Source organism: Cyprinodon tularosa, unplaced genomic scaffold, assembly GCF_016077235.1.
Source record: "Cyprinodon tularosa strain WSP-4 unplaced genomic scaffold, ASM1607723v1 ctg133, whole genome shotgun sequence".
NCBI classification, from domain to species: Eukaryota; Metazoa; Chordata; class Actinopteri; order Cyprinodontiformes; family Cyprinodontidae; genus Cyprinodon; species Cyprinodon tularosa.
In genome coordinates this window covers 34,245-52,483 of record NW_024038148.1, presented here as the reverse complement: position 1 = coordinate 52,483, position 18,239 = coordinate 34,245, and the positions used below count along the sequence as shown (strand labels likewise).

The 18,239-nt window shown below is 40.0% G+C and overlaps 1 protein-coding gene across 2 annotated transcripts in view; it reads right to left on the bottom strand.

Annotated features, from left to right (window-relative positions):
• The window catches only part of gabra4 (gamma-aminobutyric acid type A receptor subunit alpha4), a 61,793-nt gene that overhangs the window by 30,933 nt on the left and 12,621 nt on the right, over positions 1–18,239 (bottom strand). For both annotated transcript variants that reach the window (XM_038277611.1, XM_038277612.1), the window contains exons 4-5: positions 17,281–17,501; positions 14,507–14,589 (exon numbers count right to left, since the gene is read on the bottom strand). In XM_038277611.1, coding sequence (XP_038133539.1) covers positions 14,507–14,589; positions 17,281–17,501 — 304 coding nt within the window. The remainder of the gene's footprint in view (positions 1–14,506; positions 14,590–17,280; positions 17,502–18,239) is intronic.

Genomic DNA, 18,239 nt, shown 5'->3' with positions numbered 1-18,239 from the left:
TTGTTTGTAAAAAGTCCAAGGCAAACTGCTTGTTAAATGTGAGAGTTGATCCGTGTTGTTTATTTTCGTTGTTACCATGTAAAGACATTTAGGAGGTGTTGCAGAAATCTTTCAATGTAGATTACAATTTGAAATTGTTGTTGTGCATTATGTGTCAAGGTTTCATGGTGCTGTCCATGGTGATGCCTGTAGATGTCCCCCCCCCATTTCATCAAATTAGTTTTTTAGACTAGAAGAGTTCTGCCTTTTAAGACAGGAAAGTATAGCAGTTAAAATTGCTACTTGAGAAAATACTTAACCATAGAGATAAAAATAGCCCTGTGATTCAAATTATAAATTGTATTTGGAATAAAAATGAGAGAACTAGGGGTGCTAAAAAACACATCCTCCAAAGACAGATATTTACATGGGAATGTGGCATATAATTAATTGACATATTACTGATCTTGCTGGATTTTATTCTGCTTTACTTCCATAAATTGCAGGATCTTCTTTACTTTCTTTGCCAGAAGATTTCAACTTTAAAAGCCTTGCCCTCATAATTTGCAAGTTAATTTATTTATAAAGGCTATTTTAATTATTGTGATCAATTTGCGCCGTCAATCCCGGCGCATGCGCGCTTCATTTGCAGTCTGGACGCTGAGGGTAAACATCCTGCTGGCTCTGGCTGCAGCGCTGAGAGGGACTCCTGCAAAGAGCTGGGTTGGGATGGGGGAGGCGCCTCACGGCAGCAGCTGCTGCTGCAGGACAAGAGTAGGAATGATACATGCTTTCACGTAAGAGTCTCCAAAAGCCGCCAGTAACACCATAAAAAGTCGCCAGATTTGTCGCTAGTCGCTTTTTAAAAAAAATAGTCGCTGGAGGGGTCTGAAAAGTCGCTAAATATGGCGACAAAGTCGCTGAGTTGGCAACACTGCGCACCTGCAGCGCTGGCTCGCTCTGCCGTATTTTTTTTTCTTCCCCCGTTTCAGTCAAGTGGCAGTGATGACGGCGGCGGCGGATGACGCATTAATCGCGCGACACAACTAATCGATGATGAAATTCGTTGCCAACGCTTTTAAAAGTCGATTTTTATCGATTTTATCGATTCGTTGTTGCAGCCCTATTTCAAACACATGCATTTTCTTGTTAACATGCATCATCAAAAATGACTGCAATATGAAAGGAAACTTAATTTTATTCTAAGAATCAATTTTAGAGCATAAGCCCTGACATCTGAGGTATCTCTATCTTAGTGTTGATCCACACATCACAGGATGCACTCATTTAAGAGTGAGAAATACAAGTGTGGTGCGTGTGCATTTGATAAAAAAATGGTCAATCTGTGAGAGTTGAGAGCCCTGGTGATTAGTATAAAAATGCTTTGCTAGTCACAACCAGGACGAAAACAGTGCTGTCTCTGAAAATAGCCAATCATAGGCAGTTTACTTTCTCAAGTTGGTTCCTTTGTCAAAGTGACAAAAGTTGACATGTGAGAGAGTGTTAGGGTTCCAGTTTGTGTGGGTTGCTTTTTCTGTGTTTTTCCTCTCCCCACCACCAGGCGGTGCCCTGTTCTAGTTGGGCCTCCCTGCACACCTGTGGCTTGTTGGGTCATTACCAGAGGAGTACTTGAGCTGCGAATTGTCACCACCTCGATGCAGAGTGTTTGCCGGTATTGGGTACTCTAGCCTTACTGAGATCAGCTGAGTCTAACTATTGCCTTGTTTCTCTGAGTCTAAGCCTTGACTTTGTCTTTGTTCTCTGGTAGAATGCATTCCTGAACCACTGGATAAGCCTGGTCCTTCTACCCCACTCGGAAGGAATAATTCAAGTCACACTGAGCAAGGGGAAACCTTCACCAGATCTGTTCAAGCCCACTTCAGGAAAACCCGGTGACAGTCCGTTCCACTGCTCCTCTGGACCCAACACAAGTCTGCCTGTTCATACATCTCTGGATTAAACCCCTCACAAACTGGACCCAAGGGAAACCAAGAATCTACATAACATGAGTCCAGCTATTCACTAACCTCAGTCCTTTTCCCTACGGACCTTGCACTAATCTTTTTGATCTCCCCTAACAGTTTCCGGTTCCGGTTCACCAGACCGCTGAAGTCCCACTGCGATACCCTGCATATAATCTCTCTCTCTGTTTTTTGTCAACCTCTCAATAAACCTGTTAACTTTTCCCCTGGCTCTCTGAGGGAATCCCTGCATGTGGGTGAGATCTTTAAAACCCATTATGACAAAGAGAATCTACAAGTGCATAAAAAGCAAGGGAAGGAGCATGAATTCATGCTTGTGATGAAATGTAAAAAAAAAAAAAAAAAACAATTGGAGAGAAGTTTACTGTGTTTTAAATAAATCAGTTTGTATTAGTATTTATTACTCCTGTGCCCTTTTAGCAGAATTCTGACTTCACAAGTATTGTTTTAAAAGGGACCAATCCCATCACAAATAGAGAAGATCTACAGGCAGCGTTGAGAATGAACGCATTCCAGGAACGGCGTTCACGGAATATGTTCATATAGTGAACTGAACGGTTCAGTTTTGAAGTAATGAACATAAACAAGAGCAATGTGCACACTGAGAATAATGAGCGACACACAGCTCACGTTCACAGTCAAATGATAACACTTTCTGTTGGATAACGGCAGGTTTTATTACGGCGAACAGCATGACAGACCAGCACATCTACACTCACCGGCCACTTTATTAGGTACACCTGTCCAACTGCTCGTTAACACTTAATTTCTAAGCAGCCAATCACATGGTGGCAACTCAGTGCATTTAGGCATGTAGACATGGTCAAGACAATCTCCTGCAGTTCAAACCGAGCATCAGAATGGGGAAGAAAGGTGATTTGAGTGACTTTGAACGTGGCATGATTGTTGGTGCCAGAAGGGCTGGTCTGAGTATTTCAGAAACTGCTGATCTACAGGGATTTTCACGCACAACCATCTCTAGGGTTTACAGAGAATGGTCCGAAAAAGAAAAAACATCCAGTGAGCGGCAGTTCTGTGGGGGAAATGCCTTGTTGATGCCAGAGGTCAGAGGAGAATGGCCAGACTGGTTCAAGCTGATAGAAGGGCAACAGTGACTCAAATAACCACCCGTTACAACCAAGGTGGGCAGAAGAGCATCTCTGAACGCACAGTACGTCGAACTTTGAGGCAGATGGGCTACAGCAGCAGAAGACCACACCAGGTGCCACTCCTTTCAGCTAAGAACAGGAAACTGAGGCTACAATTTGAACAAGCTCATCGAAATTGGACAATAGAAGATTGGAGAAACGTTGCCTGGTCTGATGAGTCTCGATTTCTGCTGCAACATTCGGATGGTAGGGTCAGAATTAGGCGTCTACAACATGAAAGCATGGATCCATCCTGCCTTGTATCAACGGTTCAGGCAGGTGGTGGTGGTGTCATGGTGTGGGGAATATTTTCTTGGCACTCTTTGGGCCCCTTGGTACCAATTGAGCATTGTTGCAACGCCACAGCCTACCTGAGTATTGTTGCTGACCATGTCCTTCCCTTTATGACCACAATGTACCCAACTGATGGCTACTTTCAGCAGGATAATGGGCCATGTCATAAAGCTGGAATCATCTCAGACTGGTTTCTTGAACATGACAATGAGTTCACTGTACTCAAATGTCTCCACAGTCACCAGATCTCAATCCAATAGAGCATCTTTGGGATGTGGTGGAACGGGAGATTCGCATCATGGATGTGCAGCTGACAAATCTGCGGCAACTGTGTGATGCCATCATGTCAATATGGACCAAACTCCCTGAGGAATGCTTCCAGCACCTTGTTGAATCTATGCCACGAAGAATTGAGGCAGTTCTGAAGGCAAAAGGGGGTCCAACCCTTTACTAGCATGGGGTACCTAATAAAGTGGCCGGTGAGTGTACTTCTAGTACTGGTCTGCATGAGTAAGACTCATCTATTGGTATTTCTGATGCCAATTTAGCAAAGCGCTTGGCAGTTTTATGAACATACAAAGGAAGACTCAGGCAGAAAAAAACTCATGTTTTTCTGCAAACTGTGCCCACCGGGAATTAGCGAACAACTTCATACATAAACCATGTCCACTTGAAATTTAAAGCGAGACGTCGAGTTACATTTCCCACCTGGCACTGCACATACGGTATACCTTGACTGCATTGAGTATTTTACATTTCTTTCCATTAAAATCACACATTCAAAGGGTGAAATATGAGGTTCTATTGTGTAGAATTGTGACTTAATTTACCAAATGAACTTGAAATAGTTCATTTACAGGTTTGTGAACTTTTTGATTTTTTTATTATTTTATTTTATTTTTTATTTTACATTTTTTGAATAGGTGAAATATGAAAGTCATTTTCATCTGTGTGAACTAAACTTTGAGCTCATTCTTTTTAATTATGAACTCTCACAACATTGTGTATAAGCAAAATTTATTGAAATTTCACGTTTTTTTTTTTTGTTCAGTTTCAAAGCGAACAAAGTTTCAATGATTGTCAATACAGTTAAGTTTCACCTCTGAAAATGTAATTTTCTGAATTAATTCATCAGTGTTTCACTCCATTGCGGGAAAAAGCTTCTACTGCTGTATTTCCATCAGGTTGAGGTCTGGACCACAGGAAAATCTTGGGTTCGGTGTCCTTCTCAGCCATTCTACAGTAGATTCAGTGCTGTGTTTGTTTCCTTCTGTTGCTCTCAGTCTGATCTCTCTTTCCTTTATTCATACAGGCAAGGTTGACCAGTCTGTGCATGCAGAGTTAAATAGCAGTTGTCTTTGCCTGCCACTCCCTGTGGGACCCCACATCGGCGGGACACCAACTGTTCTGCCAAATGAAATGACTCTGGTGTGTCATGGAGTGGAACGCAGTGCCTGTGCACACGAGCCCAGATGGAGTAGCAGAAAAAGAAGACGAGAGAGGGGGGGAGTGCAGGATGATGGAGAAAAAACTGAAGGAGAGGCAGCCGGTGAGAAAATGAGCTCACACACAGCAGCTATGGAAAATAGCCACATAGGTCTGCGCTGTCCTGAGGCAGAAGAAGAGATTCTGACCTTTCCTCTGCTTCAGGCCACATCAGATTCACGGTCGCTTCCTCCTCACTGGAGGCTGGCAGCAGCAGAATGGGATAAGCAGGACGATAGAGGGAGGAGGACGGGCAAGGAGAGAGGGATGACAATAATGGAGAAATTGGAATTTGTCCTCCACAATGTCACCACGCTGGGTAATTGACAGCGGGTGTAAAATGCCTCTCCTTTCCTGTGTCTTGCAGTTGTAATCTTCACATCGCTGCACTTGTCTGATAAGAAGGAGCTGCTTCATTTGAGATGCGTCTTTGAGTTGTTTCTGCTGACCGCGAGGCTCACTATAAACATGGATGCTGAGTTAGGACTCCATTGTTCGCAGTAAAGAATTAAACTTGTCTTCATTTGGTTACATCGCTAAGTCGCTCTGTGTTTGGCTCCTCAGCAGTCATTTTCAGCACAGAGTCTGTTTTAGTTGCAAGAAAAGAAGTCATGTGACTCAATTTTCTTGCTTCTTGTTCTGAGGCAAAGTGAATGTTGGGTACTTGTGGTTCCTCATAGCAATATTCATACCCCACCTTTTAACTTTATAATTAAAGACTAGAATCATTTAGATGTCATATACAGACATTTAAAGCAAAGAGGAGAAAGGAAAAAGGAACAAGTTTTCAAAATATTTCTTTCAAAGGAATCATAACCTAGTGTTTTACATACAGTAGAAGCCATTCAAAATGGCCCTTCCCAGTCAGACGCCAGCCAAATGGCAGCCCACTCCCCTGCAACTCTCAGCAAAGTCCCCTGCATGAACCCAACATATTTTTTTACTCTGACTCCACCCTTTCACTGAATTACAGGATCTGACCAGGAGAAGGTACTTCTCTTTAGATATTAATGTCCAAAAATCATGAGAGAAAGAATATTTTAGAAGAAGGATTGATGTTTAAAAATGAATTGTAGGGGACCAGCTAAGGACCAGCCAAGGACCCATTAAGGAAAGTAGGTCCTCCTCAAATTGTCTTTAATTTCATGTTAAATTCATTTTAGACTGCAATTCAAATAGACTTTACACCTGTGGGAGTTTACACCTGAACTGACCGTTTGTTATGTTTTTCTTTTTTCTGTCTTAATGTTCACAGTGGGCTTTATGCTGCCCTGCAAGGCTTTAAACCTGGGTTTGAATGGAGACAAAGCCATTCTAAAGCACATATCAAGATGTTCATTTTGAGCCTGGATCCATATTTATTTTTTCGATTCTGTTCATGGCCACAGGTTTGCCTGCTATGTCTAAAAGTAGCAGCAGCAGTAACCCAGACTGACAGCAGCTCATTGGCTAATTAGTGTCACGTGTAGCCTGGTGACGGACGCTCCGGTGGGCTTTACCATGTTAACAGGAAAAGTGGCGCAAGTGAAGTTAGAAACTGTCGACGGACAACGTACATTAATTTATGAATATTTTAAATCAGGTTGGGTGCGGATTAGCCAGGAGGTGGATCCGGATCGCTGTGATATACATGACTTGAGCACCAGGCTGGATCATTGCTGCAGTCTAGCTTTACTGGAGCAAACACCTGCAGCAAAAAAATATCTGCAGTTTCCCAACTTAGAGAATTTCCTTTGCACAAGCATGAAAAATATGATTAAAAAAAAAGGAGAAAAACCACCTTGCAAGATGTAAATTTAGTCCAGCTTCACCAACAAATTGTGAGGCGTTGGGAGACAGGTACAGTTGAAATGTCTAATTCAATCAACATCAACCTTTGAACAATGTATTTTAACAGCTATGAAAAACAACCTTTATTTCAAGCAGTGTTAATTTTCATGAATTCATTTTTTTCTCTCCCTCAACCTCTTAATCTCCTGTTTGGTTGGATAGTTTATTGCTATAGCAACAGTTGAGAAGGTTATAACTAACCTTTGGTTTAACAGCTGATTAAGCGTTTGATCTAACAGATGATTATTTATAGACATATAAGTGTCTATATAATTATAGTTTAATTTTGACCTATTGCTTTAGAGATATGGTATTTCTGTGGCTGTAACGGTTGTTGTTTCTGTGGAGTCTAATTTAAAACAGACTATAGTTTTATTTTGCTGCTCCTGCTTTGTTGTTCTCTGATGCTTGAGGTGGCCACTGTGTGTTTATTGACATTAACAACTGCAAATCTATGCTGCTGGAGTCAAAAAGTAACAGGTAGAACTTTATAAACTTTAGACAGTACAACTCATTTCTAGCACATTCACTTAAAAACCTTGTCTCCAGCAGTGCTGTTTTCGTCAACGATGACAATGATGAAATCATTTCGTTGACGCTCCTTTTTTTCATGCCGACAATGAAAACTGAAGGGCTGGTTATACTACCACAGCAGTGTGTCGCAGTGAGCTTGTCTCAGATATTTTTGATTTATGCCCAATATTTATTAATGGTCTGTGCTATGCTGTTACACACCACAACACAAGAGGGACAATCAGAAACTAGCTGTGGGTCTAGATACGGCCGAGCTAGTGAGGAAGTGGGGGCAAGTTTGTGCAAAAACGGAGGGACATGAGGGCGAAAAAGAGTGTGAATCCAGGTGGAAAAAGGGTCCCAGCGTTCTCGCGTCCCTCGCTCTTCTAGCTGGTCCATCTTCACGAGTCGTTTTCCACAATGGTGGTCACACAAACAAAACAAGCCGGTAAGGTACCAAACAGGAAGTATGCATAGTGTAGTGTGGAAGTAGATTTGACCAATCAGAGGCCTCCTGTCTGTGGCACTGTCTGCAGTCACCTACAATATTGGAGAGGTGCAATGTCTGCGGAGGGGGCGGGGGCACATTTGCATTCACTGCGACATAGAAACGTAAGGTTCTTTAAGGTTTGCTTCAGTCAATCAGCAATGCTCGATAATTGACCAATTTTCATGTGATCGGACGCAACCTGCGACCGGCTGGTGGAGTCGATTTTTGATACATGTTTCTCTGAGCAGAAACACATCTTTCTCCTGCTTGGTCAATGTTTGTTTTTGTCAGAGTACCCAAAACAGGGGTATAAATCCCCCGGAAAACAGAGGTAAGGTGAGATGGCATTATGGAGTTCTGACAGGAGCAGCAGGAAATCAGTGCAAGAACACCAACTGAGAGAACTGGGACAAGGCAGCCAGCTATCCCCCTCTGGAGATAAGAAACCACATTGGTAGAGGCAACAGGCCACTGCTAGGTCAGGAGGAGAGCACAGAAGCACAACAGTAGATCGAAGAAGCCTGCCATGGATACAGAGTGCTGAAAGCAGCAGAAAGGCTACTGCAGGCCCAGGCTAGCAACAGAGGCTAATTAGTGAAGATTGAAACAGGATTGCGGAGATTGGATAAGTCCACCGATTGGAGAGAGGGCTGAAGGTGGAGGAGAAGGGTTAGGGTAGGCAATGTTGCCATGTGAGAAATGTAGGATTGTCATACTAGAGGGGAGTGTTGGCCTAGTGGGTTAGAGAGGGCTGCAAGTATTCGGTTCAAGCTGCAAGTACACGGTTCAATCCCCACAGCCTCCAATCAGGGCTTAAGAGCAAAACCCTTAAACTCTGATTGCAAAACCCTTAACCACTGAATGTTCCCTGGGCGCCACACAATGGCAGCCCACTGATCCCCAAAGGGATGGGTTAAATGCAGAGATACATTTCTCCAATTTGAGATCAATAAAGTTCAAAAATTATTACAGAGACATAAAATTATCACTTTTTTGAGGTAAACAAATTTTTTATTCTTTTTGTGGAGTAAATTTCTTTTGGCCGAAAAACAAAGAAGTTCCACAAAATGTTAGATTAGTTCAAAAGGTTTTGACATTACCCTGGATAGTCCCATTTTTCTGTAAAATAGTGTTCGGATTAGTTAAGTCTTATTCAGGACCACCGGCCTTGAATCAAGTACTATACAGGTGCTGGTCATAAAATTAGAATATCATGAAAAAGTAGATTGATTTCAGTAATTCCATTTAAAAAGTGAAACTTGTATATTATATTCATACATTACATACAAACTCATATATTTCAGATGTTTATTTTGTTTAATTTTGATGATTACAAAGGACAACAAATGAAAATCTCAAATTCATCATATCAGAAAATTAGAATATTACTGAAGACCAATAAAAACAAAGGATTAATAGAAATGTTGGCCAACTGAAAAGTATGAACATGAAAAGTATGAGCATGTACAGCACTCAGTATTTAGTTGGGCCTCCTTTGGCCTGTATTACTGCAGCAATGCGGCGTGGCATGGAGTCGATCAGTCTGTGGCACTGCTCAGGTGTTATGATAGCCCAGGTTGCTCTAATAGTGGCTTTTAGCTCTTCTGAATTGTTGGGTCTGGTGTATTGCATCTTCTTCTTCACAATACCCCATAGATTTTCTATGGGGTTAAGGTCAGGAGAGTTTGCTGGCCAATTAAGAACAGGGATACCATGGTCCTTCAACCAGGTACTGGTAGCTTTGGCACTGTGTGCAGGTGCCAAGTCCTGTTGGAAAATGAAATCTGCATCTCCAAAAAGTTGGTCAGCTGCAGGAAGCATGAAGTGCTCTAAAACTTCCTGGTATGTGGCTGCGTTGACCCTGGACCTCAGAAAACACAATGGACCAACACCAGCAGATGACATGGCACCCCAAACCATCACTGACTGTGGAAACTTTACACTGGACTTCAAGCAACGTGGATGAAGTGCCTCTCTTCTTTTCCTCCAGACTCTGGGACCTTGATTTCCAAAGGAAATGCAAAATTTACTTTCATCAGAGAACATGACTTTGGACCACTCACCAGCAGTCCAGTCCTGTTTCTCTTTAGCCCAGGCAAGACGCTTCTGACGCTGTCTGTGGTTCAAGAGTGGCTTGACACAAGGAATGCGACAGCAGAAACCCATGTCTTTCATACGTCTGTGTGTGGTGGTTCTTGAAGCACTCACTCCAGCTGCAGTCCACTCTTTGTGAATCTCCCCCACATTTTTGAATGGGTTTTGTTTCACAATCCTCTCCAGGGTGCGGTTATCTCTCTTGCTTGTACACTTTTTTCGACCACATCTTTTCCTTCCCTTCGCCTCTCTATTAATGTGCTTGGACACTGAGCTCTGTGAACAGCCAGCCTCTTTAGCGATGACCTTTTGTGTCTTGCCCTCCTTGTGCAAGGTGTCGATGGTCGTCTTTTGGACAACTGTCAAGTCAGCAGTCTTCCCCATGATTGTGTAGCCTATAGAACTAGACTGAAAGACCATTTAAAGGCTTTTGCAGGTGGTTTGAGTTAATTAGCTGATTAGAGTGTGGCACCAGGGGCCATCAATTTTGAACCTTTTCACAATATTCTAATTTTCTGATATGATGAATTTGAGATTTTCATTTGTTGTCATTTGTAATCATCAAAATTAAACAAAATAAACATCTGAAATATATGAGTTTGTATGTAATGTATGAATATAATATACAAGTTTCACTTTTTAAATGGAATTACTGAAATCAATCTACTTTTTCATGATATTCTAATTTTATGACCAGCACCTGTAGGTAGGTGAACCTAAAACTTATTCTCGAGGTCTTGTGCAAACTCAGGCAGTTTCTCTTCCAGGATTTGAGTGACAACAAGAGCCAAAAGTTGAATCTGGCATGCCAGTTTTAAATAATGGTATATGTACTGGCATACTGGCCTATATACCATTTATATATGGTATATAGGCCAGTTGGGAAGGGGCTTAGCAAACACAGCAAACAAAATAAGATTTGGTGGTATGACCAGTTCCGGTTCCCAACTGGCATAAACCAGTTTCCAACTTGCATATGCCATATGCCACTTGGCTCTAGGTGCTGCTGCAGAGTTTAGCAGCTTCTGCAAAGCATAACGCTGCAGCCTCTACATTTCTTTGAGGTAATGGTGCCTTTAGCATTGTTGGAGTGTTTATTTTGCTCTTTTCTGTGAAATTCAATATGAAAGCTAAAAATTTCCTATTTTTCATCATAAGGTAGTTACTTTCAATCTCAAATAAATAAGTTTGTGTTGTGGCATATGACATCATCATGGTTTTTGGACATTGTAAACATGTGTCCAAGGCCTCCAAAAGCGGTCAAAGCAACTCCCACAGAGGTGTGACCAACCACCCCCTCTATGTGAGGACAGAATAAACCACAGAACACACAGGATTTTTTTTTTATTCCCTCTCTTTTCTATGAAGCTGGGGTCTACTTTGGCAGGGTATCTGCCAAAATGAAGACCCAGGCCCAAAAAGACCCAGATCTCCAGAATAATCAAGGATAAGTCATCATCATAGATCTTTCAGAACCAAACTGCTGCAAAACAGACCTTTTCCCAACACATTTCTCTTGAGTTTCAGAGCTTAAAGGAATAGTACACCCAAAACGGTCTGCCGGCTTCCGTAGCGTCGTGAACGCGCATGTGCGCGCTTTCAGGAAGTCCTATACACTACTGTTTATGCTCTAAAAACATTCTAAATGACTTCGTGTCGAGTAAATTCTGGATGCTACCCACTCAGGACACTTGGAATACATTGGACGAGCAGTATGGAGGAATATTGACACGTTTTTTGTGGACTTTTATGGACCTTTCTGTCTCGGGCACCATAGACCTCCATTATTTGAATGTCAGCAGACAGCAAGAAGCCTCCCAGATCTCCAGATGCATTTGAGATATCAAAAAAGTACTCCAGGGTGTTGTTCAGCATGGGGGTGAGTAGAAAATGAAGGCTAATCATGTTTTGGGTGTACTATTCCTTTAAAGAGCCAGACTGGAGAGAATGCCTTCTAAAGACCCCTGCTGTGAGCCACTGAGACAGGGGGAGCCTGTCTTGCTATTTAGCCCGCCTGCTAAGCTCCTGCTGGATGGAAACTCCCAAATGGACATGGAAAAAAAGGTTTGCCGGTCTGGCACAATTAGGGACGGAACAAACAATATGTCTTTTGATGAGTAAAGACAAAGCTAACAGGATGGACTGCATGCTACACTACAGAAAAGGGTTTTGAGCTGTTGTTGAAGCTTGGACTAGCTTTATTTCACTAAGGGTTTAAACACTGATATAGTCAGACTTGGTAATGTTTTAATAATGGATTTGCATTGTGAATTGGTCTGAAAACATTCCAACTTCTCTATTAGTTAAATGCTAATTTGATCATATCCAAAATTCTTCAAGATAAACTTTGGTTTTCAAACTCAAAATCAATCTTAAACTGTAATATGTTTTTCAACCATGTTCCTCTTCCTCTTTGCACATATTAATTTAGTTTAGTTTAGTTTCACTAGTCTTAGTTAAGAGTTTAAACTGGAATATGTTTGACTTGAAGCTGAATGATTTTTGTTAATAATCTTATATTTTGAACAGAACTTGTGGTGAATTTATTCAATTTATGCGTAGAATTAACTGTTTGACCATGATTACAGCTCGAATCACTCTTTCATTTATTGTTCTAACACGCAGCTAGTAGGGTGTGTGTTCATAAACAATATACAACAGCCAAAATAATATCTGAATAAATAAGATATTTATCACCCGTACCGGGGAGGGCAATCAACAACTAAAGTATCAGAAATATAAATTCCCAGCTGGTTGGGAATTGAATAGAATATTAATCTACAACATTAATATGGCATCCAACCTGGATGGGCATTGGACATAAAATCACAACAGCAGCATCACAAGCACTAATCCACTGGGGGCATTGAAGCCTAAAAATTCTCTCTGTGAAACTAATGTTGCATCCACAAATTGTCCATCAAGCCCCATCAGACCAAATGACGAGCTTCTGAGTAACTTCAGTCCACATCTGAAAAACTGAACATCCATGATAAAATGGACATTGATTGTTATTCTTAATAACTGGCTTTAGAAAACAACACAGTCTGAGTGGTACAATTTGTTCAATTGGACTTAAAGTTGCATGTTGGAAAAAAAGGTTAAGCTATGAAAGGTTATCAGCTCTACTGTCAAAGTTCTGTTGTCAGTATTAGAAATTGAACTTTTATTTAAAGCAAATGTTAAACTCTTAAAGGCAGTATTGTATGCCTTGTTGCTATAGTTTTTACCATATTCAAAGGAAGAGTTGTGCTATAATGAATGTCCATGTACTGTTCACACTTTTTAAGAAGGAGCTTTTCAAAGAGGTTGCATTTATAGCAACTGACTGCAGACCCTTTAATTAACTTGATTAAAAATCTGTGATAGAGTCCCACCACTAGTTTATACCTAATCAGTCTGGAAGATTTCATAGTATTCATTTTGTACTGTGCCTTGAGCTGACACATTAGTTAATTCTATTCAGGTTATTTCTATAGCGCCAATTCACAACACATGTCCTCTCAAGGCACTTTACAATTCAACAGGTCATACAGTCAAATTGATTCTAAGTTTTCTATCTAAGGAAAACCAGTTGATTGCATCGAGTTAGCACTGTATACATAAGCCCAGGAAGAACACTAATACAAAGTGAATCCAGTAGAACTTTTTATTTCCTACCTGGAATGGGTGACAATAGTTGAATAACTTTTGGCTCTCAAAATGGTATCAGTGCCCTATCTGTTGGTACTCGCCGATACTGATACCACCATTTTAGTGCTGGATCGGGGCCCTGCCCGATGCTGGTATCAGTATCAGTGCAACACTAAATTAAAGTGGGCTAAAATATATTAAATTAATCTTATTTTGGTCAACCAAATAGAATCCACCGAAAATACATACCTAGCAATAAAAAGTTTAAAATGCATACTTTCTTGGTAAGGCAGTGGAAAAATGTGAAGATATTCAAGGGGTGTGATAACTTCTGCAAGACATTAAACATGTAGATCTCTAAGATGTGTAGTTTAAATGACTTAATCACTTTTAAGATATCAAAGTCTGACAAACAGTTTGACAGTTGCAGAATCAAATCCTCCTGTTTTTTTTTTGTTTTTTTTGTAGTTTTTTTGTAGTTTTTTTTTGCAGCAAAGCGACAGACAGCTGACAAAACAACTTGGTACACTAGCCTCCGCAGCTCTCTCCCTAGTTGACACCTGCCCACTTGCTGTGTGTCCTTTGCTTATCTATCAGTACCTCTAAGGTAAACAACAGAATCTCCTGAGAGAGGACACCAGGAGGCTCTGAATATAAAATGAAGAGGGAAAGGCAGCAGGGCAGCCATATGACCTCAGCTTTATTATAGCAAACATTGTTCTTAACCCCTTTAACCATTCATTAAATTGCATCTTTAAATCAGCCACATTTCCATAAAAACATAACATCTTCACTGAAGTAAACCACCAAACATGAAAACAAATAAAGTCTTGTCTTAAATCGAAGGAAACAAAAGGAAAGTATTTTCTGAAATAACATCCAAACATCTGCAGAGCCCAGGCAGCAATTTGGTCTAGAACAATTTGTGCTGCAGTTTTAACTTTGATTACTTTCGCAGCAGGGTTGTCAGTTTCCTGTTACTGCTGCTGCTGTGTATTTGGAAGAGACATTGCACATTATTTCATCAGGTAAATGCAAACAGGAGCCAAAGGACTTACAGCTTCCAAACTTGAGAGGGCAGGCATGTCCGTCCATTGGGAAATCCACCAGCTTCATGGGACACTCAGCAATAATGGTCAACCTAAAGCAGGACAGAGAAGGATTGGTTTATAAGGAGCAGCCTAAATATTACTCTTACTAATTTATCAATAATAAAAAATAAAAGTCCCTATAATGACAAAAAAAAATTGATCTGGTGTTGGTGAAAAATGTGCCTAATCCATAGGGGCAGATTTATTCAGTCTATAGATAATACAATAGATTTAAATTACAAATCTCTTTAACAGTCAGAAAGTTTACCTCTTTATGAGTATCTGTCTTTGATTTAATAAATGCACCAAATCTGAATCCTTAAAGTTGATTTTTTTAGCATGGAATTTGTCTTTTTAACAAGATTTACAGTGTTGATGACTTCCTTTTTTTAATCTTATACTAATCTCTGGTTGCCTTTGGGGATGTTACATTCATATATCACGCTTGTAGAAAAGAGCTTATGACGGTCTCTTAAAAAAATCTAAATAAATGATGATGACATTAAAGGTCCCACATTGTGCGATATTTGAATATAAAAAATATTAACATTGCCCTTCAGAGCATGTTTTTGCTATTTGTACAGGAAAACTCATTTTGGATTAGGCAGATTGCCTTTATCAACAAGCTCTTCTTTAAGTCCTCTTCTAAATGAGCTGTCTTGGCTTTCCATTACCCGTCCTCACAAAGGCCATGCAACCAGGCATGACAACCAGTCAGAGTTCCTAAAGATAGCCTAGGAGCATGGCATATTACAAATCATTCCCCTTATGACATCATAAGGGGAATGATTTTCAAACAGACCATTTAGAGAACCCATTAACTAAAATGAAGACAAAGGCAATGCTAGAGATGAAAGTTTTCTTTTTCATAAGTGAACCTCATACACAGGCTTCAGTACACGACTGTTATAACATGACTGTTATAAAAAAGTTTATAATTAGAATTTTTCATAATAGGGGACCTTTAAAGCTAACAGAGCTCTGGTATTGAAAAAATAATAGGATCTGCAGAGATCCAAATTCCAGTATTAGAACCAGATCAGAAGTGATCCAGAATTTTAAGGCAGATACTTTTGCAGGTCAGCTGTAACACAGTGAAATGAAATGATATACTTTTTAAAAATGTACCCAAGTGCAGCATATACAAAGACAAGATTAAGGGTTGAAAAATAGGACCCTGCACAACTGAATGATACAACATCACAAGTATAGGGACCAATGTAGCATATCTGTAAAAACAGTATACTATATTTTAAATTAATGCAAATGGATCATAACAAATAAGGTCAATAGGCTAGTTCTCAGAAGATAGATACGACTCATGAAACAGCAGAAAGAGGCTAGAAGTTTGCAGTTGCGAGTACTTTGTATTTATAGTGAGGAAAATTTTATACATATTTACAACATCAGTGAAACATCCAAATGGCCATATAAAATGCGCAAAAGAAAAAAAAAAACAATAAAGAGGAAAAAGAAAAACAAAATTAATCAATTCCACAATTAATGAAACCAAATCCCCTCAGTCCATTCACCCCAAGCTGGGGTTGATTAAAGGTGCCAAGCAAATTCCTTCTAAAGTGCTTGGTGCAGTGCAGGTCGTGGACTGACAAAAGTCAGAGCAGAGTGGAAACAAAATTGTTCTTTGGCTGCAAGGAGCCTCCTACCAGCCTGGCAGGAGATCCAAAGTCTTTGTGCACCCAAAGTGCAATCTTTCTCGGGCTCTAGGCCTAGACCTTCAGCTCGCCATCAACACCTGGCCAATTCCATAGTTTGTATGTTACACAAACAGTTTTTTTCATGTCATCTTGGCTAAGTAGTTAGCTCCTGCAGCTCTGGTTCTCCCAACATGCCATAGTCTTTCATACTTACCCACTCCAACTAATATACCTAACTGATAGGCTGTTGCACATGTGCCCCTGATACTCAACAGCAATTGGCTGTGTAGCAATGAGGGGATGGAAGTGAAAAAAACATACACAGAATGATCACTGGGATCTTTCTCCATTATCTAAACATGTAAATGGAAAATCACTGGGATTTACTCCCGGGTTACACCAAGGTGCAAAGAAAGAGACCAACTTTCCAGATATTATTTGCACAAAGCAAATAGAGGCATGCACTTCTGGTGCACTCTTAATCTAATCTGATCTAAATAATAAGTAAGATTTTCTTAAAATGAGTGTATTTTCTCTTAAATTGTACAAGTGTAAAAAAGATGATCTGCCAATTTAATTCATATGTTTGGCCTTGAAATAAGATACCTAGATATTATGCACTTAAAATAAGATATTTTAATCCTTTTCTTATGTTAAATGTAAATCATCTTATTCTTTTGGCAAATTGCCTTACATACATCCTGAATCCCATGGAAGCTGATGGTCAAAATGTTGAATTTCCAGTGTACAGAACTAAAGGAAGCTTTGAGCGTTTTTAGTTCCCATAGGCAAACTTCCCCCTGCTTTAAAACTTAGGCATCTGTATTGCGTCTAAAAAGCATTATGCTGTTTACTCTGAGGATCTTAGATGGGTTTCATGGTAAATCCCTTTTATTACGTTATAACAAACACAGCCTATCCCCTCTCCTGTTCTAGATAAAAACGCTGAAATGTGAAAATCTACAGTATGTGAAGTTTCTGTGATGTAATCACAGGCCAAGTTAGGTGAAAGTAAAAAAAAGTGCAAAACAGCAGTTTTTAGGATGGTGAAACAGTTAAAAGTTTATGTAGAAGGCAGGTAGGTACCTCATGGTGTAAAGGATGGTCCCGTTCTTCATAATGCGGAAGAGCTTGTTGGGGGCTGTCATGTTGTGGGCAACTGACCTCTTCCCATTCCTGAAAAACGTGTCCGGTGTCCAGACCTTGGTCACCATCAGGTTGTTAAGTCTCAGTATCTCTATTGGGCCCTCGTACATCAATCTCCGATCTACCCACGTCTGCCGAAAGAATACATCCATGGTGTATTCCTGATGGAGAGAAATGTAACAGATTGCTACATACATGGAAACAAGCAGCATAAGATGTATTAATGATGAAAATCATGTTTTTGACAAAATATTATGATTTCATTTTGTTTTCTTTTTTTTAATTGATCATAATTACAGCAGTCCTGGCAGGGGATCTGAATTTTCCAGTGAAGATACACTTCTCAACTTCTAACTAGGCTTTTCTCTGCTCTAATAATCCAACATTATGTTCCAGTTACCCAACTTTTGGTTTTTATCCGGCAAATCTCTGTTTGAATGATCTAACACTATGCTCCAATATCATAACAATCCCTTCTAATCTTGTTATGATCTGTATTAACCATCCAACACTCTGTTCTAGTCACACAAAGTGATGTTTTAACCATTGGGATGCTCTGTTCTTACTAGGGGTGTAAATCACATCCATCATGGCGATTCGATTCAGTATCGATTTCCTGACCCAACGATTCGATTATTTTCGATACTTAAGAATACACCACGATTCGATTCGATTCGATTAATCGATTAATCGGTTAATTTTTTTTTTATTATTATTATTTTTTTTTTTTTACACCTTACAGGCTAAACAAAGTTTCAAGTTTGAAATAAATCAATGAAAGCTGTAATATCGTTATGCATTTTCTTTAGAAACAACAGCAAATAACAGAAGTAGAAAAGCTGCATCAAAAAATACTGTAAAAATACTGCACAATATCAGTGTAATGAGTTCAATGCAAT